The sequence below is a fragment of the Equus przewalskii genome, chromosome 2, assembly GCF_037783145.1.
Source record: "Equus przewalskii isolate Varuska chromosome 2, EquPr2, whole genome shotgun sequence".
NCBI lineage: Eukaryota > Metazoa > Chordata > Mammalia > Perissodactyla > Equidae > Equus > Equus przewalskii.
Window position 1 is genome coordinate 23,241,951 of NC_091832.1, and position 24,382 is coordinate 23,266,332.

The following is a 24,382-nucleotide window of genomic DNA, read 5'->3' on the forward strand; positions in this document are numbered from 1 at the left end:
GTGACCCCTCGGGTGTCCCCTAGCCCCAAGCTCCCAGCTCTGGTCTCATTAAGGGTCTCAGTGTCCCTTTGGAGGCCACGCTCCAGGGCCTTGGGACATCTAACTGGACTGAATCCTGCTGTTCACGGGAACCATCACTCACCTGCCCCACCCTTCTCCATTTCCACACTTTCACACCTCATTACACCCGGACAGCAGCGCAGTCAGGCAAGTGGCTTGCCATTGTCACACATTTAGCAAGTGGGACCAGAGCCAAGTCATGCCCTCAGAATTGTAATGTTGGCAAAAGAGAAGAGGTGGGAGAGTCAATCAGAAAGGAGGAGGAGGAGCTTTGCCTGGGTTCCAGGGGTTCCTGCAACACCAAGACCCAAGCAAGTCCCCAACTCACTCTGGGCTTCAGTTTCCCTGTAGGCAAAATGGGGCTCCTTTTTGCGGGGAATGTTGAAAGAAAGAGTAAGATAATGAGCTAGCATCCATCTCATTCTTAAGAAAGAATATAATAATGAATGTAGCATCTTCTTACGCCTGTTGTGCCTCCAGAATGTCAGCAGAGGCTCTCTGGAAGCGTCATCCATGTGTCACAGGGCAAGAGAAGTCTGGTCCAAGGCAGAGTGTGAAATAGGCAAAACCTGTCATTGTGCCTCTCCTGCCTTTTCATCTCTCCCTGCTGATCAGGATTCCCACCACACTGCTTTGTCCTGCTTCCCCATCCCCGAACACCGGGCCTTTCCCTCTCCATGCCCTTCCCCATGTCCCACAACCTCAACGTGTCTGTGCAGCACTGGCTAATCTTATAAGAACAAAACATCCACTGGGAAGACATTTAAGTACCTACCAAGAGCCGCATGCCAGAATTGGTGCAGGTGTATGTTTGGGTAAGTGCCGAGGCAGAGAAATAAAAAAAGACAGAATAAGGCATTTTCCCTGCCCTTGGGGAGCCCATACCCTAGCAAGGAGAAGAGACACATAAACAGATCATTATAATACAAGGTAAGCACTGTAAGGAGAGCCATGTGCAAAGTGTTGGAGGATACGAGAAAGTTTTGTATAGGAGGTGATATTTCACTGGAGACTTGAAAGGATGGGTAAGAATTCACCAAGAGAAGGGGTGGGGTGGGGAGGTGGACATTCTAGCCTGAACATGTGCAAGGGCTGGAGGTGTGAACGACCATGGTGGGAAGTGGTCATGGCCAATATTCTTTTCCCCTAGGCAACTACATTTTAACAAGATCTTCAACGCTGTTACACAAGAGTGTCTAAAGGCAAGGATTTTAAGCCGGACAGTGGACAGACCAGGATAGTGGCCTTTAAGTGGCCTCCAGAGTCTTCCTTTCTCTTTGTGGTTGACCCAGTCTACAGGCATGCTCCATCCTTTTCTCGCTTTGTGCCTTTTTTATCCCTTTCTTTCCTTCATGTGTCAGGTCCTGTGCTAGGCACTAGTAAAACAGAAGAGCAGATCTCCGGGCCAGCAAGGGAGTCACATGCATAAACAGACAGCAGTATAATACCATAGGCAAGCCAGAGCAAGCGAAAGAAGGAGAGATGACGAGTCATGTTACAAGACAATGATTTACTTTGCAGAAAGGATTCTCTGTAAGGTTCTTTTGAATATCAAATAGGCCAGTTGGACTGAACTTAGAGAATCCACTCAAACAGTTCTAGTAAGAGTATTTATACTTCAAACCCCGGAGGCCTTCCCCACTGAGACCCCCTCAGGCCCCACTGAGAGGATGAGGTTGTGTATTTGGGAATATGTGTGTAGATTTTTACATAAGTCATGTTGTGGTAGTCTTTCTCATGATCTACCAGAAATGACTGCTATAGCATCCAGATGTTTTCTTCATTGATGAGTGGACGCTACAGCCCAAACGAAGCAGCCAAGGCTCTAGGATGGGAAGAAGGGAGAAAACCAGAAAGAGCAGAGTCTTAGGGTCTTGTTGGTGAATCTGCTGTTTGCTGGCCACCTGGCCACTCCTGCCCACCTGCCAGTCCCCAGATAAAGTGATCCATGAGGAAAGAGGATGTGTGTCCATGAGGAAGTGCTCCCAGGGCTGCTGCCTCCAAACACTCACTTTCTGGGAAGCAGGGGGAATTTTCCACCCGGAATATGGAAGGAAGCTCTAGCCAAGGACATGGAAAATATCCTGCCACCTTTCCAGCTACCTTCTCTATCTGCGGGGCCAGGCAGGCTTCCTCCCCACAACCTAGAGCTCATCCTTTCACCCACACCCTACTCCCTGCCATGGGCCCATTCAGCCCTGCATCTTTTAGTCCCAGTTGGCACCTCTCATCCCAACACCACCACAGAGGGAGGGCTCACAGTGAGGCTTGAGCAAAGGATCTGGTCTCTTGAGCAGGCTTACTGGCAGAGGGCTCCCTACCCTCAACCCTGCCATAGTGGTCCTGTGTGAATGGGGCCCAGGAGATGCTTAATGGGTCCTTTGTAGCAACAGGTGAAGGTTTGTACCAACAGACTTCCATTTGTGACTTTGATCCCATCTTCTCCTGTATCTTCTAGGATCTTGCTCAGTCAATCATTCCTTTTCCTAAAAAGCTTTGCAGTAAATCTCCTCTTTGTTTTCGCTCATGCTCCCTTGATTCAGAACCTGATAGTAACTTTCCTGGGAAGCAATAAACTTCTTTCATTCATTTGATCATCCACCCATTCAATAAACATTTATTAAAGCATCTCTACTGTGCCAAACACTCTACTAGATATTTGGTGTGCAAATTTGAGTAAGTCAAGGTCTCTGCTGCCGAGGAGCTTAAAGTCTTGTGAAGGAGATAGATGTGATTTTAATGACAGTACACGTGCTATGATAAAAATCTGTTCACGTTATAATGGAGACACAAAGGAGGACAGTGTCAACTCTACGTGGAGAGGGGAGGGTATCACAAAACGTTTCATAGGGAAGATGTTTATTGGGTTGTCCATCCAAGTAGACACATGAAGAGAAGTCCATCAGACTTGGCTGGACCAAGGGGCGCTGGGAGGGAGCCAAAGAGGCCAAAGGGAGCCCCTCTGGAGGGCTTCTAGACAGACTTTCTTGAGGGATTTGGACTTCATTCTGGGAAGGAAGGTTTACAGCAAGCAGTGACACGGTCAGTTTGCATTTTAGGAAGACCTTTCTGGTGACACTGCCTAGGAGGGGCAACTGTGCCACCCTAGAGATGGTGAGGGCCTGAGCCAAGACTCTAGCAATGGGGTCAAATGTGCAAAGTGTCATGGAGGTGCAGGGATGGGGTCCCAGAGGCAGATTAGATGTGGGGGAGGAAAGAGAAGGCCAGGAGGATCTCGAGCTTCTGACCTAGGTGAGTGCTCTGATGGGGAATGTAGACCTCTTTACTGGTCCCTGCCTCCAGTCCCGCCCCCTCTGCCCCTTTAACTGCTACCAGAGTGCTCCAACGTGTCAAGTTCACTAGTGTGTAAAGTGGGCAGCTTTTGTTGTTAGTGCCAGTGAGTTGATTTCGACTTCTAGTGACTCTGTGTACAGCAGAGCAGAAGCCTGCCTGGTCTTTGTGCACCATCCTCTCACCTCCCAGCCATGTATCAGACAGTGCTCCACTGTATTCATGGCTAGTTTTTTCAGAAGTGGGCTTAGCTTTCAGCATCACAGCAACATGCAGCTCTCATAGTGTGACAACCAACAGACCCATGATGTGGTTCCCTGACCTGGAAACTAACGCGGACCATGGCAGTGAGAGCACAAATCTTAACCGCTAGAACACCAGGGCTGGCTAAAGTGATCGGTTTACTCATGTGTATGAACACTCCATTCTTCCCCATCACAGAGTAAATATGCAACAGCCTGGTGTGCAGTGCCCTTCGATGTAGGATGCTTGCCAGGCTTTCCAGCCCCATCTCCCACCATGCCCCATCTCACACCCTGTCCCCCAACGCACCATGCTGTTTCACACCTCCAAGAATTTTGCACATATCCTTTCTCTGTCTGCAAAGCCTTTTTCCTGCTGGCCTCCTCGTCTCACCTCTGCTACCCAACCAATATGGTCAACTCTTGCTCCTCCTTCAGGATTCATTTGAAGCCAGAGCCCTCCCTAACTCTCCCTGCCCCCTGCTAGGGCAAATTGGTCCCTTTCTCTTCTGTGCTGCCACCGCCATGAAGGTGCCTCTGTTAGGACACATGGCACGCACTGTGGCTGTCCCCTGCTCTCGACTATAAGCTCTTCGGAAGAGGGACACAGTGTCTTATTTTCCTCTGAACTCCTGGCACCTAGCACAGGTCCTGTTGCAGTTGATGAACAGGTTCAAGTGTCTACACCTTCCCCCAGAGGCTTCAAGGAGTTTGGTCACATAGTAGGCTGTCAGCTCTACACCCAGGGACCTTTTTTTAAGTAGCTTTATTGAGATATAATTCATATACCGTACAGTTCACACATTTAATGAATTTAGCAACTTAATGCGTTTTAGTATATTTACAAGGTTGTGCAGCTGTCACCACAATCTAATTTTTGAACGTTGTGTCCCTGCTAAAGAAACCCCGTCCCCATCAGCAATCACTCCCCACGGCCCCGCCCCCTCAGGTCCCGGCGATCACCAATGTACTTTCTGTCTCTGTAGACTTGTCTGTTCTAGACATTTTCTAGCAATGGAATCTTACAGTACGTGGCCTTTTGTGTCTGTCTTCTTTAAGTTAACATGATATTTTCAAAGTTCATCCATGTTGTAGCATGGAGCAGTACTTCATTTTTTTATGATCAAATAACCTTCCATCATCTGGATATACCACATTTGTGTATCCATTCATCGATTGATGGACATTTCAGTTGTTTCCATTTTTTAGATATTATGAATAATGCTGCTATGATCACTCACATGCAAGTCTTTGTGTGAATGTATTTTTTCGTTTCTTTGGGTATACCTAAGAGCAGAATTGCTGGGGTCATATGGGAACTTTGTTTAACATTTTGGGGAACTACGAAGCTGTTTTCCAAAGCAGCGGCACCATTTTACATTCCCACCAGCAATGATGAGGGTTCTGGTTACTCCATCCTCACCTACACTTGCTCGTGTCTGTCTTTTTTACTGCAGCCGTCCTTGTCGGTGTGAGTATCTTATTGTGGTTTTAATTTGCATTTCCCTAATGACTAATGATGTTGAATATCTTTTCATGTACTTATTGGCCATTTGTATACCTTCTTTGGAGAAATGTCTATTCCAATGCTTTGCCCATTTTTTAATTAGGTTGTCTTTTCATCGTTGAGTTGTAGTTCTTCCTAGATTCTGGGTACAAGTCTCATCCAGGGACCTTTCTATATGCTGTGTTCAGTCACCGGGAATGAACGAGAGGGACTTGGGGACACAGGCAAGAGGAGCCACCGAGTCACTGCTGGCAGCGCAGGCCACCCCATGAGACTCACTCTTTTGGGATTTCTTTCAGCTGAGTGTGGAGGGACAGTGAGAGGAGAGGTGTCGGGGCAGGTGCTGTCTCCCGGGTACCCAGCTCCCTACGAACACAATCTCAACTGCATCTGGACCATCGAGGCTGACGCCGGCTGCACCATTGGGTAAGTGTCAGGGCTGCTGAAGTCACCATGGCCAGTTGTTCAGGGGAATCATCACCAGCATCATCACCAGGCCACCCAGTGAATGGCTGGCCCTGCGCACCTCACCTGGAGACCCTTGTGATCAGCAGTGGCTGCTGTGACCCCAGGCTTGGGCTGGGGCCCCAGGAAAACCTGGAAAGACCAGCCTCAGCCTCACAGTGCTGAAATCCAAGTGCAGACAACTCTCTGGCCTCGATGGCACAGTTACAAGAGAGCAGCTGAGGACATAGGCTTGAAGTCATACGGACCCCAGTTTGAATCCCAGCCCTGCCGTTTACTGTTTGCAGGACTTTGGGTAAGTCCCTCATCCTCTCTGAGTCCCACTCTCTCCTTCTGTAGTGTATGGGTTGCAATACCAGCTTCTCAGGTTGAAGCACTAAATGTGACATTGCAAGTAAGGTGCTCAGCACAGCACTTGGAACACAGGAAACATCTAGCGATGGTTCTGGGGTTATTTCTCTGACAGTAGTAAGGGTCAGCTCAGAGCTGTAGGACCCCAGATTGTTTCCTTTCGCAGTCTGTTTCCTCATCTGTAAATGAGGACAAAAATGCCTATGTTTTGGGTTGTGGAGGGAATACTTACAAAAGTCCTGCACCGTGTCTGGTACTGGGTACTCCCTCGAAATATAACTTCCTTTCCATGTAAGCACCTGACTACCAGGAATTACCTATTGGAGTTGCACAGAGTCAGAGAAGAAGGGGCATCATCATTTATCAAGCACAGGGCCTGGCACATCTATTGCCTTATGAACGCTTCACAATAGCCCTGTTAATATTAACAGTAGGCCCTAATAATACATAAGCGTTATTACTGTTCCCATCTTATAGATGAGAAAACTGAGATTCCAAGAGAATGCATAGTGTGTCTAAGTTCGCACAGTGATCAGGAAGCTGGGATGTGAGCCCAGGTCTTTCTGAACCTTCACACTATATGACACTGCTGGCAAAGCTGGGCCTTCAGCTGCGGTTCAGATGGGCTTTGAGGAAAAGGGCAGGTTGGGCTGGCGGGATGAAGGGAGCTGTGGAAAGACGATCAAACAAAGCAACTGGAGAGGAGACAGTCTGGCCGCAGTGGGGGCTGCGTGTGGACGAGGAAGGAGAGGTAGAGGGTAGCATTTGGGCTGTTTATGGAGGATATTAAATGCCAGTAAGCAAGAGGGAGCTGTGGTAGGTTCTTGAGCAGGGCTGGCCCACCAGGGTTGTTTGCAGTGGAGAGGACTTCTGGGGAGGAGACCCGTCAGGAGTCTGTTGCAGGGATCCAGGAATGAGATGTCTCGGCTTTGGAATTGTGGGGAACCCAGACAAGCAGCTGGGAGGAGACCCCTGCCCTGGAGAGTCCTCAGTTAAGGGGCACTGCCTGAATGGGAGTGTTGCTGCCAGAGATACAGAGATTCATACATTTGCTGATGTCCTGAGTATTAAGTCCTTGTATTAAGTGTTTGCTATGTGCCAGTTTTTTAGCTAAGCCTCGTGCAGAATGAGATCAGCAAAGCTCTTAGGGTTTTTGCACTATTAGGGGGACAAATTATACATACAAACTCATCCTGCACACTCCTGCTGGAATAACGAAAAGCACACCTGATCAACTCACCCTCTAACTGGAAGCCTTCCATGGCACCCATGCTCACAGAAGCTGAGCATCTCATCCTGGTTTTCAAGGCCAGCATGACCTCAACCTCCCTCCTTGACCTTATTTCCTGCCACTTCTCTTCGATGACGTTCCAGTGAAGCTAGGTTGCTGGTGGCACCCATACGTATGTTCATGGCCTTGCTCTGTGCCTTTGCCTCTTCTCTGCCTTCCCAGAATGCCCTCCTCCCTCCAAAGGCTTTTGTCTAAAATTCCCCATCCCTCGAAGTCAAGTGCACTGTCAGCTCACCCATGACGTCTTCCCTGACCCCCTCTCTTGGGGGACTCCTAGGAGTCATTTCTCCTCTTCTGAACTCCCATTGCCCATGGCCTGGGTTTACCTGATGACACTGAGTACTTTTATCCTTCCTTTACGCTCCTGTCTTACCTCCCCGACTGGAGCTGTGGTCTCTGCCTGATCCATCTTTGCCAAGTCGCCAGGCTCTCAGCACAGTGCCCCCAGCACCTGGGAGAGGCTCAAGTATCAAGTGATGAATGAATGAATGAATGAATTAGTTAATTAATTAATGAGGACTCAGGTACAAGGGTAGTTATATGACTAGCAGATCCGTGATTGCCCCTCAGTAAATATGAAATGAACAATGAATGAGTCAAGAGCAGAATGACTCTTACTTTAGTGTGCACATATGCAAATCAGGAGACGGTTTTCCTGCTTTCCTACCTTAGAGCATCCTTCATTCTCTCATTCATTCCTTCATGTAACAACTGTCTATCTGTTTAATACCTGGCAGTACCTGTGCGAGGTGCTGGCATGAGATGGCACGGATGAATGAGACCCATTCACTGTTCACAAAGAGGAGACGTGCATGTATGCACAGTGTGAGGTGGTGGCATAAGGATGAGGGGGAATGAAAGGCGGGACAGAAGCAGACCAGAGAAACTATCCTGGAAAAGACGACACTAGAGCTGAGTCCTGAAGGATGGAGAGGAGGCTGCCAGGTAGCCAGAGAGGAAGGTTGGCTGGAGAGGAAGGGCATTCTAGGAAGAGGCAGTGACTCAGGGAGATCAGGCTCCAGGAGCTGGAAGTGGGTCCACGTGGCTGGAGCATCACCCGCCATTTGGTGGCGGAGGCAGCAGTGGGAGATGAAGCTGGTGGAACCGGCTATGTGCGGCCAGAGGGAGAGGGCCTTGGGGGCTGTGATGCTGGGCTTGGACCTAGCCAGGCAGCCTTGTGGAGAATGGGGTAGCCTGAGTCTGGGAGCCCAGTGAGAAGGCTGTCTCCAGAGTGGTCGGGGGGAGGAGGCCTGAACCCAGCCAGCGGCAGTGGGGATGGAGAAGAAGGGACAAATTCAGGAGACGTTGAAGCTGTCACACCCGCTGGTCTCTCTCTCCTCAGTAAATATGGAAATATTTGAGGTTCCAAATATTGAGGTTTCTTCCATTTCCCCATTTTTTGTTTCATAACATGCAATGTGTAAAATATACAGATAACTTGAAAGAATAGTACACCAAGCTTCTGTATACTTACCACCTAGACTCAACCACTGTGAATATTTCGCCGTATTTGCTGTCTCTCTTTTTTCTCTTTCCATTCTTTTTTTTCTTTTCTTTTTGCTGAATCCCTCAAAAGTACATTGTGGACATCATGGTACTTCCTTCCTAAGTACTTTGGCATGCGTCTTGTAAAGAGAAGGTTATACTCCTCCATGACATAGCAACATTAGCATCCCCAAGATGCACGGCATTAATCCCCAGGAATTAAGGTTTAGGACGAGGGTTGGAGGAGAGCAGAGAGATCTAGGAGCAGCTGACAGGAAGACAGGAAATAAATGATGCGATTTCTGGGCAGGAGTGAGGACTGTTATCACTTATGGAACAGAGAGTGTGTAGGGACAGGAGACCTTAGCTGTCAGGAAGAGAAGATCGAGACAAATTCAGGAAATATCCTCTCCTGAGGGACACAGCCAGAACTGTAAAGTCATGGGGCGCACTGAGTGTGTGTGAGGAGCCCAGGATGGGGAGTAGCAGGGAGAAGGTGAAGATAACTTCAGTTCGCCATCTGGAAGGTTTCTTGGGGCCACACAGCCTCAAAGGAGCTAACGCAGAGTGAGCAGAGGAAGGCTTCCCAGCGGCAATGAGAGCCGGAGAAGATGGAGACGGAGTGGCAGGGCGCCTTCCCTCCCTCATTCAGTTTCCCGCCCCAGCTTGTCCTGTGTGTGCAGCGTCCCCGTGCACGTCTGTAGTCTGTGCTCAGGTGTGTTCTCTCTCTCCCTCGCTCCCTCACTCTCTTTTTCCCTCTTCCTCTCTCTCTCTCCCCCTCCCTCACCCACAGACACACCCCTCACTTGAATAACTAGCAGCAAAGTTAAGAGAATTCCAAATCAGACTGAATTAAGACAAACACAAAAAGCCCCTTTTGTGTTTGAGTCCTTATTCAGAGTAAGATTTACTTATTATTTCTTAAATGGGAATATCTTTGTAGAATTTTTCTATATAAAAAATAGATGCTCATTTTGAAAAATTCAAAATGCCAACAATAAAGAAATCTGTAAAGTGGTAATCAAAAGTGCCCATAGGGGCTGACCCCGTGGCCGAGTGGTTAAGTTCATGCACTCTGCTTCGGCGGCCTGGGGTTTCGCCGGTTCGGATCCTGGGGTTTCTTCCATTTCCCCATTTTTTGTTTCATAACATGCAATATGTAAAATATACAGAAAACTTGAAAGAATAGTACACCAAGCTTCTGTATACTTACCACCTAGACTCAACTCAATTGGCAACGGTTGTTAGCTCAGGTGCCAATCTTTAAAAAAAAAAAAGTCCCCGTAATCTTACTCTCTTCTCTTCCACACACCGCTCATGAGATAACCATTGAGGTCCATTTGTACTGATTCTTTTAGATGTTTTGTATGCCGACATGCACATAAAACAAATGCAATAAGCATGGTTTCCAGAAGATCATCTCTCTGCAGGGCTCAGTAACTTGCTTTTCGCTTTACCATTTAATTGTATATCATCGTCTTGCTCTGTCAATATATATAGATCGGCCTCATCCTGGCTGATGGCTACAGGGAATTCTCTTGTATGCACAAGAGAATTCGTTTTTTAACTACTCCCCTATTGATAAAGTGAATATTTTCAGTTTTTCACTCCAGTAAACATCCTTATACATGAATCTTTGAACAGTTGTCCAATTATTTCCTTAGGATATATTCTTAGGCGGCCCATTTTGATACATGACCTCAAATCTCCCTCTGGATATGGCAGCAATTTACACATCCACCCAAGCCTGCTGCCCACATGGCATCACTGGTTGTCAGTCCCGTCAGTGTTTACCAGTTTGATGGGCAAAATGATACTCACTTGTCTTTGAAGTTCACTTCTAAATAGTCTGTAATTTCAGTTTAGATTTCTCTTTAACCTGAGTATTTAAGAAATTTTTTTTGAAGTTACTAAGTGGTTATAGATTTTGTAGGATCTTTTTTATTATTTTTACTGCAGTATGCCCTTTTTACTTTTTGAATTTTTGTCTTATTTATGTTCCATGTATATTTGAAGAAAGTGAAAAGAGTACAGGGCTGTATACATTTCTTTTAATCAAATGTATTATGCTTTTTTTCAAACAAAACAGGTTACGCTACTTTATTGCTTTCTTTTAGCTTTAATTCTTCCTGTTGTTAGCTAACTTGATTTAATTGGCTTTGTTTTTCCTCTAGTGATTTGAGAGTCCTCTGTCCTATTTTTATTCTTCCAGTGATCTTGTGTTTTCATTAATTCTGTTTTCAACAGTATTTATCTTGTTATTTCTCCCCTTTATTTGGGAAATCTTGTTGTTGTTTTCATTTTCATTTCAAGGAAGCTGCGTTTCTTGTTTTCGGATTGCTCTCGACAGTCCACTTTTGTTTTTATCAGTACGTTATCATCTTGCATCTCCCCGAGAACACTATTAATCTTTTGTTTCACGATGTCTCCTGTTTTTCCCTGCGTTAACTGCATTTTGCGGTTGGGCCATTTGGTCTGATTATCCTGCTGGATTCCTTTGAAGAGCTAATTCTTTTTATGTCCCTGGAGTTTTGTCATTTATTCAGTATCAAATTGTAGCTAAGAGCTGGACTCTGGCGCCAGTGCACCTGCTGTCTTCCTAGCTGTGTAGTTTGGGAAGCTCTGTGAGCAGGTGCTCTGTGCTTCAGTTCTCGTTTCTATAAAAGTGGTGATTAAAAACAGTACCTCCCACATAAGGTTACTATGAGGATGAAGTGAGTTGACATATCCAAACACTTAGAACAATGCCTGGCACGTGATTCCCAAGTGATGGGAACTCCCTCCAGGAGCTGGGTAGGTGGTTGTTCGTTCTACCCAGGTGGGGCATCCCCTACGCACAGCTAGTTGTAGGTCCCACTCTAGAGTCACAGGCGGTGGACGCTGTGCTGTTGGTGGAGCACGTGTCAAGCAGGCTTCCCCTTGGGTGTGCCAGGGACGGGGTAGGGGGGATGTAGATAGCCCAGAGGCCAGTCTATGGGACTATTCCCAAGAGCACAGACAGGAGAAGGTTTGCAGATGCCTCTCCCCATCTTGCCCCAACCCCCACCCCCACATTAGAGGGGACCAGAGGGATCTGTGGTCAACCTCAGCCCAGCAAGCTGGGCAAAGATAGTCCCTTTCCAGGAGTTCCCGGGAGGGATAGTAGGTGGCTGCAGGGATGAGTGGTCAGGCTGACCCCTGGGTAGGGTCCAAGCAGGAAAGTGGGCCCTTCCTGGATGTGCATGACAAGAGTTGGCTGGCAGGCAGACCATGCCTTGAACACAGAGGGGCGTCTGCAGCATTTGGCCAGTGTTTCTCCAAGTGCCAAGAATGGGACAAGCTGGCAGCTAACAGCAGAAGGGCAGGCCAGTGAGCTGCACAATCCATGTCACTCTTTCCTGTGTCTTCAGTAGGTGGGACATGGAAGTTTCATCCCATATGGGTGGGCGTCTTCTCAGTTTCCAATGTTGGGTCGGAGTTTCCCTTCTTATAATCAGTGGACCAGCTCAGACAAAAATTGGGGAAGAGAGGGACGCAAAGCCTTTTGCTCTTGGTCCTTCCCTCTACCTAACATTTATCAAATATCTACAGCATACCAGGTTCTGGATCAGTATAAATGTCCCCATTTTATAGATGAGATCATTGAGGCCCAAAAAGGATGAACATCTCATGGTTACCCAGTGATATGGGTTTCAAACCCGTTCTGTCTGGCTCCAATCTTTTCTCTTCCCCATCTGCCATTCTGACACTGGTTTGGTTCCATTTAACAAAACATGAATTGAACACCTCTGGGTGATGCTGTGCAGTGTGAAATGCAAAGATCAGGCTAAGGCCAGTCCTCGTCTTCAAGGGGCTCACATTCTAGTGGGAAATAGTGAAATAAACAGGTACCTCCTAGACAAGGTAGATGCTGTAAGTAAGTGTAAGCCAAGTTCGGTAATGGAGAAGAGAGAGAGAAGTTCTGCCTGAAGATGGAGAGGCAAACATCCCAATTGAGGGGAAGAGAATGAAGGCATGAACATAGGGGAAAGTATGGGGTCTGTCCCAGAAAGAGTGCTCACTTGTTGTGGCTGGACTTTGTGTGGTGGGCGGGGGGGGGGGGGGGAGATAAGTTTGCATGGGTAAAGAGGAGCCTCTGCAGGACCCTGAACGCCAAGATGAGCACTCTGAATGGATTGCTCAGTATGCCGAGGAGTCATGGGGATATTTTGAAGACAGTAACGACATTCAGTTCAATTAAAAAACTTCGAATATTTATCAGTGCCAGGCGTTCTGCCAGGCACTGAGGGTATAAATATAAATAAGAAACAGTCCTTCCCCTTGAAGGTCTCAGTCTTATAGACAGAAATTTTCGGTTAGGAATAGAAGTAGAAAACCGACTCAAGCTGGCTCCAACAGATGGAGGTTCACTTTTCTCCTGGAACGAGAATCTGAAGGTCCCGTCCAGACCTGGTGCAGATGCTCAGGATGCCATTGCTTTTCTTCTGGCTCTGCCATCCCCAGGCTTTCATCCTCTTGATCACCTAGTCAGCTGCTACAGCTCCAGGCATTGTGTCTGTGCTCCAGTCTGAAAGAAGAGGGAAGAGGAAAGGGCCCAGAGCCTTCTCCCGGGGAAGGTTTGATTTATTCAGGAAGAACCACCTTCCTCAGAGACATCTTCCAACATCTCATTAGTCAGACCTTGTCATTAGCTGGCTGAGGGAAAGTGGGAAATCAATTTTGTTTTGTTTTTACAGTTTCAATAGTAGCGACAGACAGGAGTTTTAGAAATGGAGTATGGACAAGCCAACCTAGTGTCTGCTACAGATTCTAATATAGTGTGGTAAAAGCTGTAGTAGAAATGTGTACAAAACACAATAGAGAAGCATTTGCAGGAACAGTTCCTATTCCAGGTGGCAGCTGGGGGTGGGTGTTACAGAGAGGACGTGCTATTCTGGCTGCACTTTAAAGCACCATAGTCGTTCACCTTGTCGCAGGGAAGGAGGACCTTGCAGGCACGTGAAAGAGAGGAAGGGGTGAGTGTGCACACGTGCTTCTGGAAGAGCTCCTTGTCTGGGTGCCATGACAACATCTCTGCTTCAGGAAGCTCGTGGTGGCAGTGCAGAGGATAAATTGGCTGCGAGACCAGGGAGGAGTCTAGTAAAACTGTTGGAGGGGTCCTGGTTACAGTCAGAAGAACTGCGTTTTGTTTCTTGAGTACAGATTTGGTTGGGCTTGAGGGCTGTATGGGGCTGGCTGCATGGAGAGGAGGAGAGAAGAGACAGTTCTTTGTGGGGTGCTTTTCCTAAAGAGATCTAGTGCCCATGGAGGATGGAGAACTTATTGCTCCCGGAAGCTCTGATTTCTGCTTCTAATGCTCCTTAAGTGGTAAAGCTTGTTTTTGGCTAATGCTCCCAGTTTGTTGATTTTTTAACCATCGAGATGCTTCTTAATAATTAAGGCAGAGGGTAACCTGGAAACTCCATTCTTGGCTGTTGGTCGCTAAGTAGTAGGATTACGAGAGGAGGGTCTGTAGTTCTGATTATCCAGACCCCCAGCCCCGTGGAGCTTGTCTTCCTGAGAGGCAGCTGGACTAGAGAAAACATCTGGCTGTGCCAGAAGCCCAGATTCCCCGGCTGCCGTGTCACATCAATCATAGGGCAGCAATTCCCCCACTGTGATCCACATTGCTTCCCTTTAACCAGCAAGTGGGAAGCTGGCCCAGAGGAGGCGGAAGGACCAGAAGTGAAGCTTCTGTTCACAGCTCTTGCCAGGAATCGTGGCTGCAGGGTTAGCAGCTTCCAGAAGGTGTATTTTTGGGCAGTGACAGTAAGTTAAACCTTAAACAGAGAAAGTCTGTGTACTTGCGGTGTAAGAGCTGACCTCCTGGAGGACCAGAACAGATAAGTGCATCCACAGTGGGGTGTTCCTTTGTCAGATGTAAGTTCCAACAAACCGGGGAGCTCAAAAGTTTTTGAAGGAGAGGATGTGGATAACCCGTAGGTATAAATGTAGCCTTAAGAGTAGTAGGGCTCTCTGGCAATTTAGTTTCTCACAGATCACCTCTAGCAAAAGAAACACAAACTACTTCAAATTATCCAAGAGTAGTAATCCAGCTGGGCTACACTGGATGGCCGAATTGGCCAGAATACCTCAACTTGACTTCCAGTTTACAACCCCAGAAATGAATTCCACCGTCTCTTAGGAGGAGAATAAACAGTGCAGTGGAAGAAATGCAGACCTTGTTGGTTGGCCGCACTGGACCGGTATTGATCTCTCCCTTTCAAAAGATAAAGAAACAAACAAGCAAAAATACATAAAATAAGTGTGTGATGCCACTTGAAACATACCATTCATTAAAAAAAGAGAACCATTTCCCTAAAGAAATAGAAACATGTCTTCTGAAAGGATTTTGCTATATTAGACAGAAGAAAATTTAAACGAATCAATAGATCATATTCTCATTTAAATATAAGAAATAGGGTTGATAGGTAGCAGAAGATGGATGATGAAATGGGGAGGGGCTCTCCTGAGACAGAAAGACAGTGATGGAGTAAAAAAATGCAAAGAAACTAAATGCACAATAACAATTCAAATCCACAACGGCAGCATTGATGCCTTGCAAGAAATAAAAGCATTGAAGTGGGAGACAAACTGGAGAATCTCTCTGAGACCACAGAGAAAAAGCATGGAAGTATAGAATTAATGAAAGAAAAGTTGCCAAATATGGAAGACAGAATACCAATCTAGGCAGCATAAATGAAGAAGAACAATGAGCAATGGAGCAGAAGGAATCATAAAATACAAAATGTTAGCACACTCCCCTGAGAAAGGGGCAGAGGGATGGAGTAACCGCTGGTAAAACTTTCTTGGTGGACCGAAAAAACTCACCGGGTTTCAGGCAAAATGAATTAGATACAACTGGATGAAAAATGAAACAGTTGTAAGAATCATAAAAAAATCCCTAAATGCATTTGGCAAAACACACTCTTACAGTGAGCACATAATCAGATTTCATCAAATAAAACTGTCATTTACAAAAGAACCACCACCACAAAGCATCCACCTCCTAAGATTTCTTCTCCTTTGTATCGAAGGCCAAGCCAGTGGTGTTTGGAGACCCAAGAATTGTTGATTCAGCCACAATATAATATGCTCAAAAGCCACGGAAAATGGACACGCAGGCTTCTTGAAGAACTTGCAAAGACATTGCAGTTGGCTGAATGATGGCCCCAAGGATACCAGGTCCGAATGCCTGGAGCTTGAAAACGTGACTTTATTTGGAAAAAGATCTTTGTAGGTGTGATTAAATCAAGGATCTTGAGATGAGGAGATTATCCTGGATTATCCGGGTGGGCCCTAAATGCAATCACGTGTGTCCCTGTAAGAGGGAAGCAGAGGGAGATTTTAATCACACAGAGGAGAAGGCGATGTGAAGACAGACACAGAGATTGGAAAGATGTGGCCAGAAGCCAAGGAATGCCAACAGCCACCAGAAGTTGGAAGAGGCAAGGAATAGATTCTCCCTTAGGGACTCCCAAGGGACTGTCGCCCTAAGGACACCACACTTCAGCGTGGTGATACTGATTTTAGACTGCTGGCCTCCAGAACTGTGAAAGAATAAATTCCTACTGTTTGAAGTCACCAAGTTTGTGGTTCTTTGTCACAGCAGCCACAGAAAACTAAAATAGACATATAATTTTCAGCCTACTGAAATGTTTAGAAAAAATATACGAAGAACTAATGACCATGAAAGACGATATTTAATTTGGGTCTATGGTCCCTGATTATATTGTCAGTGATTTGATAGCTGGGAGAAGGCAGAGGAGAAAGGAAAATCTTTTTTAGATTTTCTGTCTTACATAAGGGAGAGTGAAATGGTATGTTATTTTTTCCTTTAATAATTAAAGAAAATGCAAGTTTAGGAGGATTTTTGAAAATGTTTGAAGATAAAGTAGAATTAAAAACAAAATGTATACTTTAAAAATCAGTGAAGAAAGTGTGAAAACTAAGAATTACAAAAAGAAAAATAGCAAGAAAATATAATAAAAAGCATAAAACAGGATGATGGAAATAAGCTTGTATTAGTCAGCAGTAATGGCTAACTGATATAACAAATAAACCCCAAATCTCAGTGTTCCAACACAAAAAGGCTCCTGTCTCACTCACTTCGCAGTACAATGCTGGTCTGCAGAGGGGCAGGGCCCTGGGTGTGTGTGGGCGGGCGTGCCTCTTCCACAAAATAATTCAAGGCTCAGGCTCGTTCCACATGACCGCCTCGCAGTCCTCTGGGGCTTCCTCGTGTCTGGCCCACTGAGGAGGGAATGAGAAAGCATGAGAGAGTGGAGCAATGCTTTTTAAGAGTCAAGCCTTCCCCCAACATCCCACTGACCAGAACACATTTCACAGCTCACCTAATCATAAGGGAGGATATGCCCAGGAGGAAGAGGAAACAAGAGTTGGTAAGCACATAACGTCCTCACTGCCACCAAGTGCAAACATTTCAGTTCCGATAATAAGTATAAACTCCCTTTTGTCTGGCCACTCTGCAGTGTGAGGTAGAAAGGAATGGGAGGAAAAGAGGCAGTTCCTGGAGCAGGCCAAGGTTACAGAGCTCAGGATGCACAGGGGAGTGGGAGGGTCCATGGACAGGGCCCAGAGCAAAGATGACCTATAGACTGAGACCTGGTTGAAGGATCAGCAAAAAACTAAGGTCAAGTGAAAGAGCAGAGTGCCAGACCCAGGAATGCCGAGTAAAGGTTCTGCAACAGGAGTGGGCAGAATGACGTGAGGGGCATCCCAGACGGAGGTCCCCAGGTGACGGCACACAGGGAAAGGAAGCCTCTATTGTTATGTGTGGTACAATTACTGTGACCGACCTGTGGGCAGAGGGAGCTATAGGGAGGCATGAGCAGGTGCCCCCAAGTTAAACTTCTTTATTGCAAAGAAAAGATTCTCAGGTTAGGTAAAGAAAAAAAAATGCTACCAGACAGGAAAACAAGGGAATATTAAAAATAAAAGGTTGGGACAAAGGAATAGTATGAATAAATAAATAAATAAATAAAAAAGCAGGGGTCACAGCATTGCTTTTGCTTTTCCTAAAAAAAAAAAAAAGTTAAAAAATATTAAAAGGGAGAGAGGGAATTATTTCATGTGATAAAATGCATAGCCCACAATAACGCTAACAGTCATGAATCCTTATGCGCCAAATAACCTAACAAAAAAACGTAAAGCAAAATCGGTTAGAAATGCAAGGAGAAATTGACAATTGTAGGAGAATTTAACACATCTCAGTCAAGTAAAGTAAATAAATAAATAGAACAAAAGTGGAATTTTAGGTGATTTTGCCATTTATTGATGTTATTCTGTGTATCGGGCTCAGTGCTGGAGGCTTTATGTGTGATTTCATTTACAATAAACCTCTTAGCGACACTACTGGATAAATGATGTTACTGCCATTTTACAGAAGAGTAAACTGAGGCTCTGCAATGTCGCCCAGCTGGCTATCACAGAACTAGTATTTGAACTCATGTCTGACTCCACAGCCAGTTTTTCCCATTTTGGAGGAGGCATGAGCCTTTCCTTTTATGGAAAACATTTCCCCCAAGAAGAATAAAGACACATCTGCCCCTCGCAGAATCCCCCACACCTTCACGGCGGGTTCTGGCTGATGATAGGCAGTCACAGAGTGACTGGGTGACTTACAGGGTGATGGGGCAGAGAAGGCAACTGGTCCAAGGTCACCCGGCGAGGTGGAGTGGACCACAAGGCGGTGGACTAAGTCCTGCGTTTGTGCCCCCACCTCCCAGAGCATCAGTGACGGCAGCTTCTTCAGTGACCTGAGGCCAAGGTTTACCCTTTCACTTATGAAAATGACAAAAGAAGCTTTTTTTCTATTGCATACCAGCTGGCCCCAGGAAAGAAGAGCCTCTAATTTTGCTCTAGACGCTGATGCTTGCTTTGGAGTTTGCTGTGCCTTCTCAGTTGTTGCTCTTTGTATAGCACAATGCTGTAATTGTTGTTGTCTGCTGTTATGATCATGGTTTAATTGTTGATTTGCAGCTCCGTGTGGCTCAGATGGGGGCATTTTATAAAACAAGTATTATTTTCTTATTGTCATTTCCAGTGTCACGGAGGATAATTTAAGCTGCATTCTCATTTGGGGACAGGAGTGATTTCTGACCCTTTCCCCCTGCAGCAGCTGTTCATTCACGTGCCATTTTCCCCTGATGTAAAGATCCGCGTTAAGATCTTATTGGTGCAGCCTCCGTTGTGTTCGTGCGGTGGTGACAGTTGCTTGGGAGCACCTGATGCCCTTTCATATTCTGGGGCCCAGCCAGAAGGCAAGTGAAATCAACATATCAAGATGGTGTGGAATTTTTTTCTCATTTTGCGTATCTTTCCAATGTGCAGTGAATACAGATGAACCACCTGTGCATCTTGAGGTGGGTAGTGTCCAAGAAATGCCCAGTGTGTTAGTTTCCTCACACTGAAAGGACTGAGGACCATCATCCCAGAAGCGAGTTTTGCCTGTCCACGGCACTTGAGGGGTGCAGGCTCCTGCGATGAGAATCCAATGCTCTCCTAGCTTTCCATATTAAGGCTCTGCTAGTTAATCTCTTCCTGTCGTTGAAGCTGAGTGTCATGAACCTTACCAGCCTTACCAGCAAAGCCCAGGGGAGTCTCAGTGGTAGGCTGATGGGAAGAGGTGAGGGAGCGAGGGCCAGATCAGGGTGCCCTCACCTGGGGACGTGCTCTTGGGAGGTTGTGGTGGAAGGTGGGACTAGGTGGAAACACGATAATGAAAAGGTGTGTAGAGATCCCGGAACAGGGACAACCCCACAATCCAGGGTGCTCTGCAATTGAAGCAGGTGGCAGCCAGCTGTGAAATGAAGACCCAGCCCCAGAGAGAGCAAACATAGGTTCAGGGCAGCCCCCAGGGGAACAGGAGAGAACCAGAGACCAGTGAGGCTGACTAGCTGAGCTGACCTACTTGTTGGTCATCATGAGAGCCCAGGTGCACCCCAGGCAAACTGGATACCAGACTTGGACAGGAGACCAACTCAAGGCCCCTCCTTTGGTGGGAACGGGGCTCCTCCCTCCTTGCCCCCAACCCTACTCCAGCACCATGGAAACGGCTCCCACTAGGATCACAAGGACCACGCGTGCCTTGCCTTCTTCCCAGCTTGGACATCAGTGCCATTTCCTAGACTTTCTCCTCTCTTGACTTCCAGGATGGCACCTTTTCATGGTTTTGCTTCTGCTTCCTCGACGCCTCGTTCTTCATCTCCTTCATGGACTTCTCTTCTCCTGCTCATCCTTAATGCCATGGTTCCCCAGAAAACTCCCTTCTCTGTGTGCTTCTCCTGCTACATACTCATTGGTTGGGGTTGTCCAAACCTATAGCTTCTGGTCTCACCCACCTCCACCCCAGACTCTTGTCCTGCTGAAGAATTTGTAGTTTCCTGGGGGTACCAGTCTCATCTTTCCCACCGTGTCTTTGCACAGCCTGTTTTCTCTGCCTGGCATTCACTTTTCTTCCCACACTCCTCATCCACCCCCTCATCTGGACACATCCTGTTCATCTCTGAAGACTCAGCTTAGTTGTTCCCTCCTCAAGGGGTCTTACCTCAACCCCTCCACCCAAGGTAGGGGCCTTCTCTGTGCATACATTTACCATAGTACTTATCACCCCACGTTTAGGGGCAGAAACATGCCATATTCCTGTCTGTGTCACCAGTGCCTGGGATGCTATCTGCACCTAGTACCTACTATCCACTGATTGAATGTGTGAATAACGGTATCCATATAGGGTCAGAGAACTTGTAGGGCTGGAATTAGAGAGTTTGAGACCATGGTTGCTGCATCCCCATATGTCCTGGGTTTAGACTAGGCAGCTAGCTCTGGTCCGGTGTGTGTGCAGCTAGGTCCTATCTCTTTGGTAGTGACAGAACATCAAGGGTACAGTTGTAAGATCTACAGGGCTGGATGTGGGTGGTAAAGAAAGATGTCAGAACCTCCAGCAAAATAGAAAGTATTTCCTTAGCACATAGGATTTCAGTTGCCTCTGCCAAGTGCCACACATTTGGCAAGAACAGTGGTGAGTTTTGCTGAACTCTAGGCATCCCCGAAAGCTGATGAACCATTCATTCATTTGGTTCACCCAAATCAAGAGCTTAGTGTGGGTCAGGTGCTGGGTGCTGAAGAAATAGGGATGAATGAGGCACAAACACAACAGTTAAGGAACTGGGGAAGACAGATAAGTCAACAGGTGACTAATACAGTGGGAGCCCAAGGAGGGAGCATCTCACCACACTGGGTCCACGAGAGGATATGGAGAAGCCTATAGAAAAGCTCCCCACTGGATGTGGGGTATCTACCAGTACATGTTAGTCAGATGGTGTATTAGTTTACTAGGGCTGCTGTAACAAACTGAAGGGCTCAAAACAAATGTATCTTCTTGCAGTTCCAGAGCCTGGAAGTCCAAAACCAAGGTGCTAGTAGGGCCATGCTCCCTCTGAGGACTCTAGGGAAGACCCTGTTTCGTGTCTCTCTCCTAGCTTCTGGTATTGCCAGCAACCCTTGGCATTCCTTGGCTTGGAGACGCATCACTCCGATCTCTGCCTCCACTTTCACATGACCTTCTTCCCTGTGTCTCCTCAGTGCCTCTGTGTGCAGATCTCCCCTCCTTTCTCTTATAAAGACGTCCGTCATTGGATTTAGGGCCCACTCTAATCCAGGATGACCTCGTCTTAACTTGATTACATCTGCAAAGACTCTACTTCTCACTAAGGTCACAGTCACAGGGACCAGGGGTTAGGACTTGAACTCTCTGAAAGAGACAATTCAACCCACTGCAGGTGGTATGGTGTGAGGGCTTGGAAACCTCCAGGCAGAGGGAGGTCCCCAGAGCCAGAGAATAAGAGGGAAACGGATGAAGGGTGAGAGGAAGGGGAGAAGGCAATGGGATGCTCAGGAACGACTTGGGGTGTCCCATAGGGAGTCTGACTTTATTCTGTAGGGAAGGAGGAACGACTGGTGCGGATGCGTGCCTGAGAAAGATCACCCTGGCCCTCGTCGAAAAGGTGAGTTGAAAGAGTGGGAGAGAGTTTGGGTCCAGGAAGGCCAGTTACATTTTTATTCCTCTGTATACGCTAGTCCATCTCTTGGGATCTTCTGCCTCTTTTTCACTTTCCTCATGGTATTTTTTTCTTTCTTCAAAACTGCTTCAAAGACACCTCCTCCTTGGAATTTTCCTTGCCTCTCTCAGTTAGAAGAAGAAGATGTAAAAGAAAGGCCTTTGGTACCAGACAGATGTAGTTTGATGGCTGCCTATGAACCACACTAGCTGTTTCACCCCCACCCCCACCCTGGCGAGCTGCCTATGTTAACCCCTGGGGACTTCAGTTCCCCCATCAGCGAGATGGAGAAAATCGACTCTAAATCAGAGGGTTATTATGAGGATATTAGACAATATACATAAAGTACTTGGTACATAGATTTCCTGCAAATATTTAGTTCTCTTCCTCTGGTTATTTCAATAGCACTTTATCCCATTCTTTTAGTACCTATTGCACACATTATTGTGTTTTGGTGTCTCTTTCAATAAGCAGCAGCAGCCTCCAGGGCAAAGACAGAGCCATGCACATTTCCGCAGCTCTCAACACAGAGCTTGATGCACAACACGCCTCAGCCCTCCTCCCTGGTCTGTGTTGTGTCTGTGGTCCAGAGACACACACATGCGCGAGCAAGGCATTGGTACGAAGGTGCACCTCTTCACCTCCTCCCTTCCCTTCAGTGCCTCTCCTCTGGTTGGGGGGGGGGGCGGGGAGCGGGGGGGGGTGGGTGGTGAGAACAGGGTCCTCAAACTGTTTTCTGTTGTTTTCAAAGGCCAAAAGACCAGGTGTTGCCCTGCAGGGGAGCTGCTCAGGCAAACCCCAATGTCTGTTCGGGCCCAGAGTTATCCCTATAGATCAGAACCTCTAATTAGCGTTTTATAGACTCTGATTTCTATAAGATGAGAAAAGTCTTCAATAAGGGTCTTAGTAAATGTAGTTGGTTTGGCAAAGCAAGTCTTGGCTGGCACCCACCACGGATTTATACTGAAAGAGCCATAGACTCCTGCAGCAGCTCCCTCCCTTGTACTTCCAGGCGGCGTTCACTCTTGGCCTTGCCAAGCTGTTCTCAGCTGAGCAGCAGGAGTGATCTTAAAAGTGTACATCAGCTCCTGTCAGGTCTCAGCTTAAAATCCTTCCATGACTTCCCTTAGCCTGTAGAAGAAAATCCAAACTTTTCCCGTCTCACCTGACCTGGCCTCTGCCTGCATCTCTTGGCCCAGCGACAGCCTCAGTGGCCTTTCTCTTGCTCCAACACTCCAGGCTGGTTCCCTTTGGGGGCCTTTGCACATGCTGCCCTTTATTCACAGAAAGCTTCCTCCTCGCTCTTACCCTGCCCTGCTCTCCACATGGCTGGCTCCCTTTGAGCCTCTCATCTTGCTTAAATGTCATCTCCTTAGTGAGGTCTTCCTGGCCACCCTATCTAACGTGGTCACTCATTCTCAGAGCTCTGCTGTTTCCTTCACTGCCTTTGCCACAGCTGATAATCTTTTAATGGGTTTGTGTATGCGAGAGTATCGCCCATGTCCAGAAACAAGTGGAAAATGACACCCTGTCTGTCATCTTCACCATTATCTCCCAGCGCCCAGCACATCGGAGGTGTTTAGATAAATGAATGCGGTAAGAAGTCTGGAACTTCAGCTTCTATCCTTTCCGTTGCCAAGTTGCATTGTTTCTGCATGCAAAGGACCTCAGGCTCCCTCCCGTCACTGCCTCCTGCCACTTCTCTTGACCTCGTCAATGCCACGCCTGTGACTTTGTCTGATTATCAGATCACCTAAGCTGAATGCAACAAACCGGCGTTTTTAATTCATGATCTGGAATACCAGCCCTTTAACCTTGTGTGTGATTCACATGTAAACTACTGATTCCTAGAGGGGGCCTCTCCAGCACGTGCCTGGCTCTCAGCCACAGCCTCTGCCTTCGGGAGGGGTGGGCTGCATTCTCAGGGGACAGGGTGGGAGCACCAAAGTCTGACCTGGACTGTAATTATATAATGTAAATCTGGCTCACTCTCTAATCAGCCCTTGACCTTGGGCAATTTATTGAACCTCTCTGAACCTCACTTTTAAAGATGGGAATGATGCCACCTACAACATCAAGATGCTTGTGAGGACTGAATGGGATAAAGCGCCTTGTACACAGTGGTTGTTGTATAAACATGTGTTCTTTCATTTCTACTTAGTCTCCATATTCTCTCTTCACAAATTCCTATCAGACTGGTCCTCCTGGGATTTCTTTCATTCACTCGTTCATTCCACTATTCACCCCCGGGGACTTTGGTCCAACTCGAACCAGAAGAGGCTGGAGCCCACACTCCTCTAGCTCATTCTGAGGCCCTCGTTATCCTCCTTCCCTCAATCCAGCTCTACTTCCTGTGACATCCTAAGGCCACCTGAACTCCCGTGTGAGAGTCGCCTTTCTTCCCAGGCACCCTAGCCTCCCGCTGCCTCCAGATCTTGTCTGATGTTGTTAAATCCAAAGAAAACACACTCCCTTTCTTGTCACCAAACTTTCAGTGTCATTTCCTCCTTCCTGCCCTGACAAGTCGGGCCCACGCAAACCTCTCTTTTCTGAGAGCACGTCCAGCAACACCGCACGGTTTAGCTCTCGGTCT

General features: G+C 47.1%; 1 protein-coding gene across 4 annotated transcripts in view; it reads left to right on the top strand.

The window, feature by feature from the left end:
• The window catches only part of CSMD2 (CUB and Sushi multiple domains 2), a 592,849-nt gene that overhangs the window by 412,744 nt on the left and 155,723 nt on the right, over nt 1-24,382 (top strand). For all 4 annotated transcript variants that reach the window (XM_070594988.1, XM_070594992.1, XM_070595001.1 and 1 more), the window contains one exon: nt 5,400-5,526. In XM_070594988.1, the coding sequence (XP_070451089.1) occupies nt 5,400-5,526 (127 nt within the window). The remainder of the gene's footprint in view (nt 1-5,399; nt 5,527-24,382) is intronic.